Source organism: Plasmodium vinckei (genome assembly GCF_900681995.1).
Source record: "Plasmodium vinckei vinckei genome assembly, chromosome: PVVCY_05".
Taxonomy (NCBI): Eukaryota; Apicomplexa; class Aconoidasida; order Haemosporida; family Plasmodiidae; genus Plasmodium; species Plasmodium vinckei.
In genome coordinates this window covers 856,272-875,068 of record NC_051297.1, presented here as the reverse complement: position 1 = coordinate 875,068, position 18,797 = coordinate 856,272, and the positions used below count along the sequence as shown (strand labels likewise).

The window sequence follows — 18,797 nt, the reverse complement described above, 5'->3', positions numbered from 1 at the left end:
CGCATCTCAAAATAAGGGGATTGCATTTGGCATGCCATAAATAAGTACAAAACAGGGAATAGCATATATTACTGAACAATTAGCTACTCCCTATCCTTTTTTATCCATTTTTTAAACCATACTGAAAAGAGTTAAAAAACGAATGGCAATAAAAATGACCAACCCTAATGATAAAAAATGTGTGGACCACAAATCAAAATTAATACAACATAGTGATCACGATGAGGCAACCACTGAATGTGCATATATAAATAGAGAACACATAAACACAAATACTATTAATAAAAAAATTGCTCTCCTCTTAAAACGATACAAAATAGAGCATATTAAAAACAGAAAACAATTCAATTTCATATTATTATTAAAAAACAAAAAAAAAAGAACAAGGAAAATAAAAAAAGCAAGAAAAATAAGAAAAAACAAAAAAAAAAACCTAACCAATGATTACTTAAACATTTTAAACTCCGAAAAAGAATATTTAAATAAATATGAACAAAATAAACAATTTTTAAATAATATAAAAAAATATGATATTAATAATGAATTATTAAACGATGGATCATATCCTATTTTTTTTTATAATGTTTTTATTAATGGTCTATATATAAATACAGACAGTACAAAAATAATTAAATCTACACACAATCAACATTTAAAAAAAAACAATACAATCAATAATAATAACAAAAATGATGAACAATATCAAAATTCTTCAACCAAAATTAGCAATTTAAAAAAAAAAATATTTTTTTTTAATGGTCATCAAGCAATATTATCCATAGGAGATTATTTTAAAATACTTTTAAACAGTTTGCAAAATGAAAATATAATAACAAAATGTTTTCATTTTATTGAATATGCACAAATGCAAGAAAATAAAGAAAAAGATAATATGAGCTATTTACAAAGTTATGATATAGATAATAAAAAAAATGAACAATCAGTTATTTCTTATGGTAGTAATATATTTACTGATAAAAATCCACTAGACTCAAATAGTATAGAAAGAACTTCCAATCTACCATCAAATAATAATTGTGAAAACTTCCCATCACATTCTATTCAAAACACAAATACTTACGAAGAAAAAAATGAAAATCCAATAAAAACTAATGATGCAAATTTTAATAAAATTTTAAATACTTTTATATCTGAATTAAAAGCATTCTTCTTTTCAATTATTTCAAAAGTTAAATTATCAAAACTTATTGCTAAATTAATTGTTATATTTTCAAAAGTTTGTTTATTATTAACTCCATATTATCTTAATACAACACATTTGATTGAAATACTAACTGAGTTTGCAAATATCATTCCAATTAAGTTTGTAAAATATTTTGTTAATTTCTTTATAAAAAATAAAAATGATTTTATATATAAATATAAACTATTTCAAAATAATGTTATTTTTAATGATATGATTAAAATACAAACAATCGGAGCTAAACTAATTGGCTTTATTAAAATTTTACATAAAAAATGTAGTAATAGTGAAAAAAAAGAATCACAAAGTATTTTTTTTCTAAACATATTATTATCTGAATGTCTACCAAATAATCATTTAGGATTTTGTAATAGACAGTCTTTAAAAAATAATATTAATTTTTTTTTTTACGACTCCTTCAAATCTCATGTTAATGCAGCAAATGATCGCTCTCTTATTTATGACCAATTCCAATTAAACATTAAAAAAAATATTACAAATTATGAACAATTAAAAAATATTATTCAATCTCAAATACAAGATCAGCTATTCCAAAATGAAAATTTAGATAACCACGACCAAACTAGTACACATCAAATGGAAAATGACGAAACTGCCAATCATAATAAGACACAGTCAAATAACACATCTGCATCTAGTATAGAAGCTAAAGTAGAACCTGAAAAAAATGCTGAAAATAAAAACACCCGTAAAAGAAAATTATGCGATATATCTCCAGACAATTTAAACCCCGAAAAAAGCCAAAAAATAACTTCACATGAAATAAATGTAAAAAATAAACCAATTGAAAATTATAATGTATATATTTCATATATCTATATTATTATGTTTATAAAATATCCTGAAATGTTCATTACAGAAACTAAATCAGAATTAGAAGATATATACAATGCTTTTAAAACATTTTATTTTTATATAAAAAAGTTAAAAAAAACAAATATATTAAATATAAATACTGTAAAAGAATATCTATATAATGGAGATTTTGATTTTTTAGGGAATAGACATATATATAATATGTTAATACATGATGAAAACTTTTTAAATATATATTTTTTCAAAATTCTTATGGCATTAAATTTTTTAAATTGTGAACATAACATATTAAAGAAAAAAAAAATAATATTTAAACAAGAAACAAACAATGAAAATAAAAATGACACAACAACTTCCAATAATAATAATGCTAATGAAGATAAGAATTCTTCATCAAATACTAGAGGAACAAAATCAAATCAAAAAGACACAAAAGAAAATATGAGCAGTAACACAAGTACTACCACTCCCCAAATGAACAATCATAATGATAATAAAAATATAAAATCGAAAGATCTTGATACAAAAAATAACTCACAAAATAATTCAAAAATATCTAACGAAAAAACGGAAGAAATTATGTACAATTTTATGACAGACCTAATTAATTATTTAGAGCATTCTAAAAATTATAATCATTTTAAATTATTATTATCTACAGAATATTGTTGGTATATTTGGAAAAAAAAATTTATAACTAAACAATCTAAAGATAATATAGATACAAATTTTCAATTTAAAAATGTAAATATAGATATGCTTGAAACTACTAATCAATACCCTGATATTGAAAATGAAGCAAATAAATATAGTAAAAGAATAATAAATAATAATTCACCTCTTTATAACTTAATAAATATAATTGAACATTTTGAAACATTAAATAATATAATGAATTATTATTATGAAATAAATAAAAATAATCCAAATGTTACTGAAAATATTTATAAATATACAAAAGTTTTAGATAATACCCCTTGTGAAAATACTAATAATTTACAATCCATCTCTTTACCATCTCTTACAAATATAAGTGATTCAAACGATATACCCAAAACAAATTTGACTTCCAATGAGCTGAATGATAAATCTAAAAAAAATATACTTACCAATTATAGCTTTTTAAAAAATATGAACAATTATCTACTCGAAATTAATAAAATTTATTTAAGAAGAGAAGCCGAATTTTGGGAAATCGATGATGATGAAACTATTACTGATTCAAAAAAACAAGAAAATGCACATAAATTATTAATCGAAAAATTAATTGATAAATTAGAAGATTATAAAAAAAAAATGGATATTGATAATGATCCAATTAATGAAATCGAAGAAGATGAAAAAAGTAAAAATAATCCTGTTTTTAAATTCAGACTAGCTAAATTATTTATTCTTAAATATATAGATTTATATACTATTGTAAAAAATAAAGAATTCTCAACCAATTGTGATTTCTTATATAATTTAATGCTACAAATGGATAAAAACTTAGAACAAAAAAAACAAATTTTAGATAAAAACCTAATCGAAGAAGAAGCCCTTGAAGAAGCCTAACCCCATATCATCCTACATAATGTGCAGAATCTAAACAAAAGGAAATTATATTCCTATCCATATTACATTTATAAATTAACAACTTTTGCGTATTCTCTATCCTGTCCAATATAAGGATACACACACTACACCATTTTGTTTTTATCTTTTTTTTTATATTATTATTTTTTTTATTTTTTTTCGTCAACTTACACCAAATTTGTACAACTAAAAATATTAAATCAATAAAATGTCTACACTATTTTAATCATCATAATTTTTTTAGTAGAAACAAAATATACTATATATTGTTTTTATCCATCATATGCATGTACATACTTAAGTATATCCATGGATATACATATAGGGGTATATACTATATTGTGTTAATAAAATAAACATCATTTTACTAGTTTAATATGACAACTGGTACATAGGCGTGCACATAAACATGCATATAAATATGTACATATGCATGGAATTATTCGTGTATTAACAAAGTGTTATATAAATAGCACGCTTATACATAGGAATGTAATATATATTGAAATTATAAACCATTCAATGAAAAATGATGAAACATATATACCTATATAAATATGCATATTGAGCTACATAAACAACATATTTTTAATACCATAAAAAAAAATACTAAAAAAAGTAAAAGCGTAAAAAAAAAAAAAAATGATAATGTTATTAACGTTCATATAAATAACAATAAAACAATTATAAAAATATAACTAAAAAATTTTACTAAATATCTTCAATAAATTTATTAAAATTTACAACCATATATATTCTTCAAATAATCCAATTTTACTATATTTGTCTAAATTTACTATTATTTAGACTTTTACAAACATATAATATATATATATATACAAACATTTACACACAAATTAAAAATGTTATTTACATATGAATTTCCATATGCCCAGATTATATATATCTTTTCCTTGCACTTTTTCCCTTTTAATATTGTGCAATATATTTATTTTCAGAGACTCCCATTTCAGCATTCTGTTTTACTTGACCTTCAATTTGTGAATAATCATAAGTTGTTGGAATTCCATTATTGTGATCATAAAAGTTTGCATTTCCATTTATATATTTCTCATTTCCATTATGTTTAATCATCTCTTCATTATATTCCATATTTTCAGGATTAGGGTTATATGGTTCATACATATTTTCTTCATTATATCCACAGTTTTCATCATCGTGTTTTATTTCTGGTAATACATCAGCATTTATGTCTCTGCTGTGTAATTCTGGTGACCATTTTTCTAATAATGGCTCGAAGGAGAATGCCCAAATTGTTGCACACATTATTGCTCCCAATAAGAGAACTGAAAAGAAGGCTCCGAATCCAGAAAAGACCATTAATAATTCTAAAAAGGGAAGTAATAGTAAATATGTGACAAATAAAAAGGATTTCATACGTATAAGAGATTCATATGTATGACATGCACACGTGTGTGACGCGCAGACGTACCTGCTAATCCAGCTAATTTGAACAAAGTCAAGTTCGACCATGCGAGCTCTTCATAGGTACCCTCATCATGATAAGCTTCCATATAGAAAAAGGCGGCTCCATACATAAATAATGCAAAGCTATGTACAATACTACCAAAATGTAACAAAGTCCAATCTGATTTGGTTTGTTGATATCGTGCCCACCATCTCATATTCATATAAAAATATGCATATAAATATTGAACTAATCTTAATATAGATGATAAAAGGTCTAAAGTAACAGCTGCTGATAATAATTTAGATCCAGCTCTAAATCCTCTACACCATTTACTATTATCGGCTACAAAGACTTGAAACATTGCTATATATAATGTACCTAGTAAATATATTGACATTAAAACGGATATTGTTAAATGAAATGCACTTGATACTTTAACACATTCTGGTCCTGCATATAAATCAAATATAAATATTCCAGTTCCACCAAATGCCCAATAAAATACAAACATTAATATTAATGATACACATTGTAAAAGAAATCCAGTTCTTAATAAATGAGAACTAAAATATCCTATAAAAGGAGTATGATTTTCTCCTCTTGGACTTGGGGACTCTTCATCTTGATATTGATTTTCATATGGAGATGGATACTGGACTTGGGGTAAATAAGTATCATCTCCTTCCATACCGTACGAATACATTTTGTATTTACAATATTAATGAAAAATATATATGGTTTTTTTTTGTCTGCTTATATATATGCGCTTTACTTGTCCGCTTTAAACCTGTCTTTTTATTACAAAATATAATGTAAATATATTTATAAATCATAATCATTTGTTTAATACATTATAAAACTAATATATGCATACACGTAATTATTTTTACAAAATTATGTACATACGTAATACACCCTTATATATATTCTTACTTTTCAATTTAAAATTATTGTGTAAATCTATACAGCCAAATTAATTATATATATTTGGGGAAAAAATTCTTCGAAATTCCTAATTAAAACAATGAATTAAAACTTAAAATAACATCAAAAATATATATTACTTGTTCATTGTATATATCAATTTAGTTCATATCTGTGTCAAAAAAAAAAAAAAAAAAAAAAGGTAAAGGTAAAAATTTGATATTTATGTAAATAGCACTATATATTAATTCCACACTCCTTTGTGTATTATAAGATACGTAATATTTTCTTCATTTTTTTTAGGGAAGGAATATGATGTAAATATTATTTTTTTTTTTATTTTTATTTTTTTTTTTTTTACACATACGCTTATTCCTTCATAAAAGGGTGTAGCACACACATTTAACCAAACGGAAATTTTTATATTTTTAATTATTTTTTCTTTGAAAAATAAAAACAAATCAAGGAAAATATATTATTATACATAATATGATTTTATTTTTTCATCATAAAAGAAAAAAGACATTTACAATAAACATAACTATTCACTAAATTCGTAAATTATGTTTTTTATTATTCTTGCGGAAAATATATTTATACTATATATGTGTACTGTTGGAAAATATAATAGAATTTTTTTTTCAACATATACATATAATATTAAATTCTTTTACATTATATCTTTTTTTAAAATTACCATGTATGTACTACGGTGCAACAAAAAATTACAAAATCTTTATGAATATTATCATATACACATTGTACATATTTTAAATATGCGTGTTTTATTTATTTCAAATTTTCAAAATAATTTAAACAGTATATTTCTTTCTTATATTTCCCATTACACTCGTTGTTTTACTTTCTTAGTTATTTTCTCTCTATTTTATTTTAAAAAATTTTATCATTATTTTATATATTTTTTTTATCGAATTTCTGAGAATTCTATTAACCTCAAATTTCCCATCTTATTAAATTTTATAGAACTCTATAAACAATTTTTATTAACTTTAAAATGGAAAGTATTTTTTTTTAATTTTACATTATTCAAAAATATGGAAAAAAATACATGTATACCTAATTAACTGTATAAACCTTTTATTTCTAATCATTATATGTACATATTAAAAAGATTTCTCGGTATAATTATTAAGGGAAAATAATAAATAACTAATTTTAATGAAACTCCTTACACATGTTAAACATTTTTTAATACAATTAAGTTGGTTGAAAAAATACGTGCACACATATATAAAATAATGCTTAAAAATTAATTTGTCTAAATGGGTTTTATTATATAATTTTGGCATTTTTTTAAAGCCAAACATCTTTTTTCCTTTTATTTTACTAGCCATATTCGTTCTTAATTTTATATTTCTTATCCATACATACACACATGTAGGACTAATCTATCTTATGAAGTAAAAGAAAAGTAGCATTGTTAATATTATTTTTTGGCGTCAATAATCCTTTCATTTATTTTATCAGCTTTAGTAATTGGAATATTTATTAAAAATTATTTTAAAAGATTTTCATAACAATACATATACATGCATGCCGTTTGTTTATAACTTAAACTATTTAATTTTTAAAAAAATTTTAACCAAAAATTAAAAATAAATAAAACAAATTACAAGGTGAAGAATGAAAATTGCAATTTTCAAAGTACATTTTCATAAATATCATTATAAAATAAAAAAAAAAAATTTATTTCCTCATAATAAAAATATATACAATTCCTTTATGGAATACCTATTAATTTTAATCCAGCCTGGAAAACATTTGATACAACATGTCCTGCAATACTTGATGGTGTCATAGGTGGAGGTGGAGGTTGAACTATTGGTGGTGGGGGAGGTAAAGCTTCTTTAAGGGTTTGAACAATTTCTGATTGCTTAGCTTGTCCATTTGTATCATCATTATTTTCATTATTATGATCCTGATCGTGTTCCTGATCATGTTCTTGATCATGGTCGTCATCTTCTTCATCATCTTCCTCATCATCATTTGATTGATCGTCTTTGATTTTTTGATTTAACAAAATGAAAGATTCTTTCTTATCATAATTGTAATTATCTTTTTCATTTTTCTTTATGTTATTGTGTGGATTTATGGTTTTTAAATTCCCATGTTTATGATCCATTTTATTTAATAAATTGACTTTACTTTCATTTTCTCTTGAACTAGTTTGACCAATGGAATAACAAAAGGTACAAAGTATAAATAGATTAATAATCTTTTTCGACATCATTTTTTTCATAACAAATTATATATAAATATTATTTCCTATATTTTCATAATTTATAGAGATATTTTTCTTTCTAAATCAATACATGCATTCAACTTTTTATTTGTCATAAACTATCTTTATCTATCTCTTCCTATCACTGATGTCTTAATCAGTTTTGGAATTACTATCAATATTTTACTATTTAACAAATATATATATGTAATGAATTTGGATTTTTTTATTAAAAATTTTATAAAATTTATTGCCTTAGTGTTAAATGGTGTTCCAAAGAAAAAGAGAAAAAATTAACAATATCAAACGTTTTAATGAAAAAATATCGTGTTTTCCCTCTATTTTGTTTTATTATTATTTTTAATATGCGGTTCGAAAAAATATCTAATAAAATTCGTTGATACTATTATGTGCATATTTCTACCCCCACGTATTATCGTAAGTTTAGCTAAAGCACCACAACGCAGACACAAAATTTAATGACTTTCAACTCGCATAATAAAAATTATTTCAATAAAATAAACAATTTCAATATTGTTAATATTCTCCACACACATACATGTAAAATAGATTGTCTTATACAAAATTATTTCTTTTTCAATTAAAGAAAACAAATATAGAATATAAAGGTTTCTATTATATTATAAAAAACATCATACACGAATGTAAACTAATTCTTTGTTTAAATTTTTCAACTGTATAATGGTTTTATCAAATTATATATACATCGAATCTGACAATACGTTGTGAAAGGTATTAATATATTCATAAACTTAAATGTTATCATTTTTATTTTACTACTATAATGTAACATATTTTTTTCAACAAAATAACTAAAGCTATGACAATATGGATTTATACATATTTGTACTTATAAAGCACTATTATTTTGCTACCAATTTAAATAAGAACGCTAGGTTGCTGCAAAAGTCGAAACTATTTCCAAATATAAAACATAAAAAATATTATACCATATTTATGTGTGTGGTTTGATAAGTATGCACACGCTAATTTATATGAATTCCTATAAGAAACCATTTCACCATGCATATATGCGTATATATATACGATTATCACGTATGCTTATAAATTGTTCACGTGATACATAATCATCTCTTCGAATAACATCAAAATATAATATAAATAAAGATTGATTAATTAAAAACAAAAATAATTCTAATTTAAATATTGTCTCTTTATAATAAAATCGCTAGCTATATATACATTTTTAGCATGATTTGTTCATATTATTTAGCACTGTTGTAATAAATATATATAAACGACAAACGCGTTTAGGTTATTTTCAAACCATTTAAAACATTTTTAAGGCTACATTTTTTCTCCTTTTTAAAATCAAACAATATTTCTACAACATTAAGCTTTTAAAGGATTTGCATAAAATTATTTTATCGTAAAATACATTCATACTATTTTCCAATAATTTAATATGTACAACCATGCTATCATTTTGAAAAAACATTAACAAATCACCTTTTTGAAATAAAACTAGCCATTAATAATAATATTTTATGTATGCTCATAAAAAATGTATGTCTTTCTTTTGCACATTTGAAATTATTACATTTTCTATCATATATTGTAATATATCGAAATAATAATTTTTAATAGGCCTAAAAATTCTTATTTATTTATTTTCCTATTATTTTTAAGGTATACATATATGCTATATTTTTATAATCTATATATTATTTTTCTTTTTAACTTTTTTTTATATTAATGTAAAAAAATATTAAATTGCATATAATACTTTATTTAAATACTTACAAATAAGTACAAAAAAATTATGATTTAATGTAAAAAAAAAATAAGTAAAAAATATACACCTATTTACACAGCCACCAAAAAAATGTTGTAAAAAAAAATAGAATAATCACAAAACAATTCCGCAACAAACAATAATAAAGTAAACACATTGATGCACCTTTTATTTTTGGTAAATTATATTATTACTTGTTATTATTATTATTTTTTTTTATATATTTTATGAAAAATAACACTTTCTATTTTTGCAGACATAAAAGTTTTGATTTTTTTTTACTATTATACAAAATAGAAAAAGAAAACAAAATGATTAACAAATATTAATTTTTATATAACATAAAAAAAAATAATGAATGACAAATGAATATATATAGTCTATGTAAATAATCAAGTTAAAAATGTCTAATTTTAAATCTTCAGCCTATGCACTCATAAACTGTCTACTAAAGAGAAAGCATATTATTATTTTAATTAATACAATTGTTATATTATGTTTTAGTAAAAATATAGCACACCGTTTTTATAACAATGCAAAAAATTACTTAAATTTATACTATTATTATCCACAGACAGAATATGGCCAAATCTATGGTAGCAGTGGATTAACATGGGATAACAATGAAGCAACCAAATTTACTTATAAGTTATTGAAATGTTTTTTAAATTATTCTAAGGAAGGAAATGGATACAGTTTTGTACATATAAATAATAGTCCTAATCACTTAGATATTTCAAATGAAAATGATGAATACTCGATAAGTATTGACACAAATAATGATTTCATAAAAGATATTGCAACTCGACATAAAACTTTATTAGAAACTAGTGATTATATTCAAAATAAACTTGTTAAAAAGCGAAATTTACTTGCATTAACGAAAAGCCGTAAAAAAAAAAAGTTTAAACCTTGGAAAAAAAAAAAAAAAGACAAAAAAAAGAAGAAAAAAAAGAAGAAAAAAAGCAAGAAGAAAAAGAACAAGAAGAAAAAGGATAAGAAGAAAAAGAATAAGAAAAAAACAAAATATGTAGACGATGATGAAGACGATTATAAAAAAAGAAGAAAATATGTAGACAATGATGAAAATGATTATAAGGAAAGAAGAAAATATATAGACCATAGAGATGATTATAAGAAAAGAAGAAAATATATAGACCATAGAGATGATTATAAGAAAAGAGGAAAATATATAAATTATGACAAAGACGCTTATTATAAAAGGACACGAAAATATGACGACTACGAAGATGATTATGATAGCGAGCGACGTGTTCAAAAACGCAAAAAAAAACATAAAAAATATGATGATGACGATGATGATTATGATAGGAAACGTCGTGTTAAAAAAGCCAAAAAAAGCCATAAAAAATATGTAGATGATGATTATAAAAGGAAACGAAAATATGAAGATGACGATGATGATTATGATAGGAAGCGACGTGTTAAAAAAATCAAAAAAAATCATAAAAAATATGTAGATGATGATGACGAAGATGATTATGATAGGGAGAGACGTGTTCAAAAAGCCAAAAAAAAACATAAAAAATATGTAGATGACGATGACGAAGATGATTATGATAGGGAGAGACGTGTTCAAAAACGCAAAAAAAGCTATAAAAAACATGACGATATAGATGATCACGATCATAGCTCAGATAGTGATGATTCTAGTGAAAATATTAAATCGGAAAAGAAAAAAAAAAAAAAAAATAAAAAGGACAAGGAAAAGGAAAAGAAAAAGGAAAAGGAAAAGAAAAAGGAAAAGGAAAAGGAAAAGGAAAAGAAAAAGGAAAAGGAAAAAAAAAAGAAAAAGAAAAAGGAAAAGAAAAAAGATGAAGCTGATACAAATAAAGACGATTTAAAAGAAAAAAAAGAGGAGCTTGAAGAAGTTAATAAGATTGTTCACGAATTGGAAGAAAAGAAAGATATTCTAGAAAATGCAGAAAAACATATGGTAGCATTATTAACATCTATACATTCATTAGAAACACCATCATAAGATATGCCTTCATAAATTTCCTTTAAAATGTTACCTACCACATATATACCATAAATTCTTTTGAAAAAGCTATAAACTATTTAGTAAGCATATATATGCATACCTCCAATTTGGAGAACACATTTTTAAACATTATTTTTAATTTTTTTGTACGACATTTTAATTTTTTTTTTTGAATTTTTAACAATTTTTTAATTTTAATATTTAATTTTTAATGCAATGCAAATCTACATATGTAATAGACGCACTATAAACTTTTTAATCTACTAAATCAAAAAAAATGAATCATTGAATATTTTAAACAATGGTTATACAAATAAATATGGAGACAAAAAAAAAACGAAAAAAAAACATCTAATACAATTTTTATATAAGTTTGTATAAATATATAATTGTCCTATACCGCTTATTACTCCTTCTTACTTTCAAACCCATGCTTGATTATTATCATTTTTATAGTTGAAAAATATTTTAACCAAAATTCATCTTCGCTAATTAATTTAGGTACAATATAATATCTCACTTTTTTTAAACTTTTTATTTCTGTTAATAAAAATGAAGCCCATGTAACATATTTATTATCAAACATAAAACCTCCTATACTATATCCCTCAGTTATGTTAAAAAATGATTCCTCACTTGCTGTTATATCTTTTATTTCTTCGATTATATTTTTAATTATAGTTATATTTAAGTTTGCATCTAAGTCTTCAAGTGCCCATATGATAAGTTCTTTCCATGCAGGCTTTAATTCAAATTCTACAAAGAAAATACCAAGCCATAAATTAACAAATAAAGCAAATAAAAACCAAAGGCAATACTAACACATTTCTTTCTTATTTATAACGCTATAAAATTTGTTTTAACTAATTGACTATTCATTACATGTACACATACAAACACAACACAATACTTGTATGCCTATACTTCATTAATATATAAATCATAATATATATATGTATAAATTTTTATATATATTTATCACCTTTTTCGTACTGAATTTCACATAGCTCGTATTTTTTTCTTTTACCCTGTTTATTCCCCATTATAATAAATTTACAGCTAACATATTTTAATTCATATTTTTTATATTATTATATTTTTTTTTGTTAAATTATAAGTAACAGTTTACGTAAATAGCCATATGATCAATCTGGTATTCCATACAAAAAAATATTTTTGCAAATTCAAACCCATACTATTTTATGCATACTTTAAAAAAATAAAAAAAAAAAAAACGTAAATAAATTTTTTCTCAAGATAGAAATATTTTATTTTTACATATATTCATTTAATTTATTTTATTTCATTTTCTTCCTTATGTTATTCCCCTTTTTCGTCTCTCTCTATTTTTACTATCAATAATAAATGAAAAAAATTAAAAAATGATAGAATTCATTTTGATGGTTAACAAACAAGGCCAAACACGACTCAGCCAATATTATAACAATTTAAGTATCGAAGAAAAAACAATACTCGAAGGAGAATTAATCAGAAAATGTTTATCTAGAGTAGATTATCAATGCTCTTTTTTGCAATTTAGAGAGTATAAAATTATATACAGAAGGTTAGGATAGTACATCAAACATATGACATATATACCATATCTATATGTTTTACAACAATAAAAAATTGTTTGTTATTATGCATGCTTTATATCATAATTCACCACATTTTTATGTTTAATTTATTTTAATCTTTCTTTTCATTATTCAGGTATGCCAGCCTATACCTAATCGTAGGAGTCACTAACCAAGATGTTAATGAATTTGCTATCCTTGAAATGATTCATAATATAATTGAAATTTTAGATAAATATTATGAAAATGTTTGCGAACTTGATATTATGTTTAACATAGATAAAACTCATTTTATTATTGATGAAATTATATGTAATGGAGAAATATGTGACATGAATAAAAATAATGTTTTAAGACCAATCATATTGATGGATAAGTATTCATTAAAAATATGAACACCCACCTACACGCAAGCATGTATACATATATATATTTACATTTGTACATGCTCGTTTTCATGCATTCCTATTAAACTAGCTAAAAGACACAATGCATCACACAATATAAATCATCATTATATTATGAACAAAATATTTTATACACATACGCCTACATACCCAAGTTTTTATAAAATTAATCATTAAACATGCATATATATAAAAATCAGAGTAGGCCATGCAGCTGTGAATTTATGCAAACGATGAGCTATGCCTCCAATTCCTTATGTATACTTGTGTAGGTTTAAAAATGACAAAGTAAAGAATGTCAAATTGCAATAACCACGGTGATGCAAAGCCCAGACAATAAGACTTAACTATGGTTATTGATGAAATAATAATTTTTCTAGACGAAAAGAAAAAATAATATTTATATCATATAATTTTCTACAAAGTTACAAAATTACAAAGTATCCCATTTTGACAAAACAAACATGTGTGCATATGTATCTTCAAGAATATTCCTTTATTTCTACCTATTATATTATCACCATATTTATATATAGGAAATATAAATTTTTGAATTTTATTTAATCTATTTTTATATTTAAAAATGTATTTATCATTTTTGTCTTTTTTTGTACCATCACTATTTTTTTTTTTTCATTTTTTTCACGTTTACCATTGTTGTGAAAATAAATACATGTATTAGTTACATTATTAAAATCATTGCAATTTTTGCTATTTACTATATTATTATTTTTTTTTTTAAATTATAATAATAAAAAATATGTCTACGCATGATATGGTTGGCACCCTTTTGCCATACTTATATATTATGAATTAAAACAAGCTATAATATTACTAAAATGGAAAAGTTATTTTCACGAATATATAAACTGTTTATCTTGTTATAAAAAATAAAAACAAAATCTTTAACTTAGGTAAAAATGGCTAAATAAAAATGCACATGCATTACCATGTAAGTGTTACTTATCATGCAATTGTTAAGTGACCAAAATAAATGGGGAGTTTGTTTGCTACCCCCTATATACTTATGTATGCAAAGACGGAGGGGATATATTTTTTTTTTCAAAAATGTACAAACACTTTTTAAAAGAATTATTATTACAGTTTTCTCTAAATAATTTACTATTTTTTTCATCATACTTATAATTATAATTATTTATAAATATTTCAACTAATTCTTCTCCACGTTTTTCATTAATTGTTCCTATATTAAAAGTTCCTGGTATATCCCATGAAATTATTATTCCTTTGCTATTTGCTCGATCAAGATTTTCAATAAATTTCTTTTCTTTGTTCTATAAAATTAGTATAATATATCCCATTTATAATAAAATGTTTTAACATAAATCCATGTATACACATTTTATTTTATTACCTGTGGAATATATTCTCCAACATTTAAACATAACACATAATCAAATGTTAATATTTTTGAGGGAATATTCATAACTTTAATATTTACTAATGATTTATTTTTTTTTTCATTTTCTGCTTTCATTGAATTATGTATTTTGCTTATAAGTTTGTGGATAAAGTTTTCATCCGTCGCATCAAGGCTGTGTATCTTCTCTGCAGTTTACACAAATCAAGCCAACGTATGTATACATGCATACACATTTATGGACATAATGAACCCTTATTACTTCCTAAAATTTGGGGCCACTCGTTTTGTTTATAAAATATTTAGAGCCATATCATGAAATATATATATATCTTACCATTATTCAACGACCCAACAAGCTTATGATTTCCATCAATCCCAACGGACCATATTTTATGAAAATTCAATTCGTTCACGTAATGTCCAGGCCCACATCCCATATCTAAAACTGTTTTTACATCTAAAAAAAAAAGAAAAATGATTAAGCATGTGACATCAAACTGTTTCTACATAGTCATTAACACACTCATATATGTTTACTATTTTGGTGATACAAACTAAGTAGTGTATTATTACTTTTCCCCTTAAAATATTTTATGATCAAATTTGATAATATATAATCAAATGAATAATTAAAGTTTGCTAGCCAATAACCATTTTCATGAATTCCCCACTTAATTGTAAAACCTAAAAATCGAAGTGTATCTCCTAATATTTTGTGTTCATATTTTTTGACATAGTACATATTTATTTTTTTTTTAAATCTATTAAAATAGTGATCATAAATAAAGTTAGAAATATATTTATAGGCTTTATTCAAACTTTTCGTTTTTTCCTGTTTTTTAATTATTTTGCCGTGTTGAAAAAAAACATAAAAATATTTTATTATTTAAAAATATTGAAAAATGTAGTCAAATAATGGGAAAAATAATGGGAAAAATGAATGGGAAAAATGTGAGAAATCCAAAACAAATGCCGGGTGAGGTTAGGCTATTCACAACTTTCCAATGAAAAATATAAATACAGGCTACAATTATTTTCCATATATAAATATGTAAAATATACTTTTGCTTAAAAAGTGTAATTAAAAATTATTACACAAATAAATAGACTTATGTAATCACTTTTTAATTAATATATACATAAAATATAAACGAAAAATTATTAAAAAAATTTATTCCATATCTATATATGGGTGATTGGATTCCAAAATATTATACTTTTTCTCTGAAATTTTGTATACCAAACCTGCAAAAAATAATAAAATAAAATCATATAACATGATTAAATCAAATGGTGTAAATATTTTTATTTTTTCCCCCCATTCTTACATATTAAAATGCATAGGTTGGAGAAATGAATGAACAAATGGGTAAAGTGCCTAAATGTGTAAAAGAAAAGAAATAGAAAAAAAAAAATTTTATAAATAAAATTAAAATAATATGGGTAGGGTTTACAAAAGCTTCCATTATTTATCGACTCGTTTTATATTTCATATTATTACATTGAAGCATTCCACAAAAAAAAATAAATGAACGGAATAGAGAGAAACCATCCCATGTATCTGCAAGAAAATATGTAAACATAATAATTGTTAATGTTATTTTTATAAAACATAATAAAATTGATTAGTATGCCAAAATGGTTATAGCATCTATATTATGATATCACATTGTGATACAACTTTTTTTTTTTTTTCGATCCATACATAGACGCATCCCAAAGGACCCTGGTTTTATCACTTGCACTGGTTTTTTCCTTCAGCAATTTTTTACAATTGTTATATATTAACACTGTTCAGAAAAAATATGTAGACAAACTTATATAGGTCTATAATAAATATATAGTCATTTTTTTGTAAAAATATGTTTATGATCCTTACCAGAAATAATCACTCTGTGGCTAACAAAAGGAAACGCTACAACTAAAAAAGTTAACCAATAAATAAATAAGTAAACAAGTGAAATCGTAGCTTTTTTTAATTTATATTTACAAATTCAAGCTTTCAAATGCTCTAAATAGATATAGATAAATATAATTTAATTTTTATACAAACCGGAATGCAAACTTGAATATACATTCAAACTTTGGTGGTTCTCCATCTCAAATAAAATATAAAAGAACTTTAGTATGGAATATATAAATCCGGTTTTTATAGTATCCTCTTTCCTTTTCTTTTTATTATTAATATTATTTACTATATAAAAAATTGTTGTCAATGTTATACAATCAAAAATTGCTTCATATATTTGGCTTAAAACTTTTAGTATACTAAACCCTGTCCCATTAAATGCATACGAATATATATGAATTAAATAAAAAATATTTGAAAAATAAAAAAACAAAACTCCAAAATGAACTGACTCTTTTAATGCCCCATTCTCTCTACTCAACATACTTCTCTTTCGAACATATACCAACGACAAAACTGTCGATATTACAAACAGTAGCATGTATATCTCGATGAGACCTGAAGGAAATTAACCAAAGTTAATAAATATTAAAAAGAATTAAACAAAATAATCACACCTATTTGTATGTACACCTTTATTAATATGACAACCCTCGTAATTACCACCTCTCACGAAACATTATGCTATGCATAAAGAGAGGAATTTAAAATAAATAAATGAACAAATAAATGAACAAATTTTTTTTATTTTGTCTGCATACCTTGCTCTTCACATGAAAAATGGTTTCTCAAAAAATTGTCATTATTTACAAATTCGATTTTAAAAGCATTCTTAAATTTAGTATCACAATGAAGTATAATAAAATTTAATAATTTATTCTCTAATTGTTGATCTATATCTTTATTATAAAAAACATAATTGTTATTTATATTTTCTTGTGGTGTATCACGAAAATGATATACATACAATGCTTCTTTTTCTAAGTCTTCACATTTCTTTCCATTTTTATTTTCTGTATAATTATAAATTTCATTATCTGTTTTATCTAAAACTAAAAGCTTAGTATTAGGGGAATATGAATTTAAAAGTATAACCGATCCTTTATTTTCATTATTCTTTTTAATAAAACAAAAGTCTGAAAATTTACTATAATTTTTATTATGATATAATCCATATATTACTTTTGATGATACAAAAAAAGAAAATGATCTTCTTTCCTCTATTTTATTACTCCCCTTAATATATTCAACTAGCGGAGAAAAAATTGAGTAGCTATATTTACCCCTCTCATTATGTTCAGCTATATATGAATCTTCGTATTGTAATAAATTTTGATTACCCAAATTTGATATGTACAATAAAAAAAACAAAAAGACAAGTAGCTTTTTCCTTTGATACACCTTGTTCATTTTTTCATGGAAAAGCAAAAGATATTATTTTACTTTTACCGTGGCTCAACAATTTTTGAGGTCTTTCTTCTTCTCTATTATTTCTAAATTTATATATAACATAAATTAAAATAA

General features: G+C 23.2%; 7 protein-coding genes across 7 annotated transcripts; 2 read left to right on the top strand and 5 right to left on the bottom strand.

Moving 5' to 3' along the window:
- Positions 1-154: 154 nt before the first annotated feature.
- PVVCY_0502450 (conserved Plasmodium protein, unknown function) lies at positions 155-3,595 on the top strand (the record flags this gene model as incomplete). The annotated part of the gene is made up of 1 exon (XM_008627612.2): positions 155-3,595. The coding sequence occupies one exon, from the start codon at positions 155-157 to the stop codon at positions 3,593-3,595; it is 3,441 nt and encodes a 1,146-aa protein (XP_008625834.2).
- A 951-nt stretch (positions 3,596-4,546) lies between these two features.
- Positions 4,547-5,751, bottom strand: PVVCY_0502440 (glideosome associated protein with multiple membrane spans 2, putative; the record flags this gene model as incomplete). Its single annotated transcript, XM_008627611.1, has 2 exons — positions 4,547-4,965; positions 5,070-5,751. 2 exons carry the CDS (start codon positions 5,749-5,751, stop codon positions 4,547-4,549), a joined length of 1,101 nt encoding a protein of 366 aa, XP_008625833.1.
- A 1,625-nt stretch (positions 5,752-7,376) lies between these two features.
- Positions 7,377-8,232, bottom strand: PVVCY_0502430 (asparagine rich protein, putative; the record flags this gene model as incomplete). The annotated part of the gene is made up of 2 exons (XM_008627610.2): positions 7,377-7,381; positions 7,725-8,232. The coding sequence occupies 2 exons, from the start codon at positions 8,230-8,232 to the stop codon at positions 7,377-7,379; spliced, it is 513 nt and encodes a 170-aa protein (XP_008625832.2).
- A 4,170-nt stretch (positions 8,233-12,402) lies between these two features.
- On the bottom strand, positions 12,403-13,039 carry PVVCY_0502420 (BSD-domain protein, putative; the record flags this gene model as incomplete). Its single annotated transcript, XM_008627609.1, has 2 exons — positions 12,403-12,752; positions 12,979-13,039. 2 exons carry the CDS (start codon positions 13,037-13,039, stop codon positions 12,403-12,405), a joined length of 411 nt encoding a protein of 136 aa, XP_008625831.1.
- Positions 13,040-13,378: 339 nt separating this feature from the next.
- On the top strand, positions 13,379-13,968 carry PVVCY_0502410 (AP-4 complex subunit sigma, putative; the record flags this gene model as incomplete). The annotated part of the gene is made up of 2 exons (XM_008627608.1): positions 13,379-13,560; positions 13,710-13,968. The coding sequence occupies 2 exons, from the start codon at positions 13,379-13,381 to the stop codon at positions 13,966-13,968; spliced, it is 441 nt and encodes a 146-aa protein (XP_008625830.1).
- Positions 13,969-15,005: 1,037 nt separating this feature from the next.
- Positions 15,006-16,106, bottom strand: PVVCY_0502400 (conserved Plasmodium protein, unknown function; the record flags this gene model as incomplete). Its single annotated transcript, XM_008627607.1, has 4 exons — positions 15,006-15,275; positions 15,356-15,549; positions 15,699-15,821; positions 15,938-16,106. The coding sequence occupies 4 exons, from the start codon at positions 16,104-16,106 to the stop codon at positions 15,006-15,008; spliced, it is 756 nt and encodes a 251-aa protein (XP_008625829.1).
- A 429-nt stretch (positions 16,107-16,535) lies between these two features.
- On the bottom strand, positions 16,536-18,683 carry PVVCY_0502390 (serpentine receptor, putative; the record flags this gene model as incomplete). The annotated part of the gene is made up of 7 exons (XM_037635045.1): positions 16,536-16,609; positions 16,693-16,742; positions 16,866-16,925; positions 17,070-17,154; positions 17,244-17,285; positions 17,418-17,831; positions 18,035-18,683. 7 exons carry the CDS (start codon positions 18,681-18,683, stop codon positions 16,536-16,538), a joined length of 1,374 nt encoding a protein of 457 aa, XP_037490231.1.
- Positions 18,684-18,797: the final 114 nt, after the last annotated feature.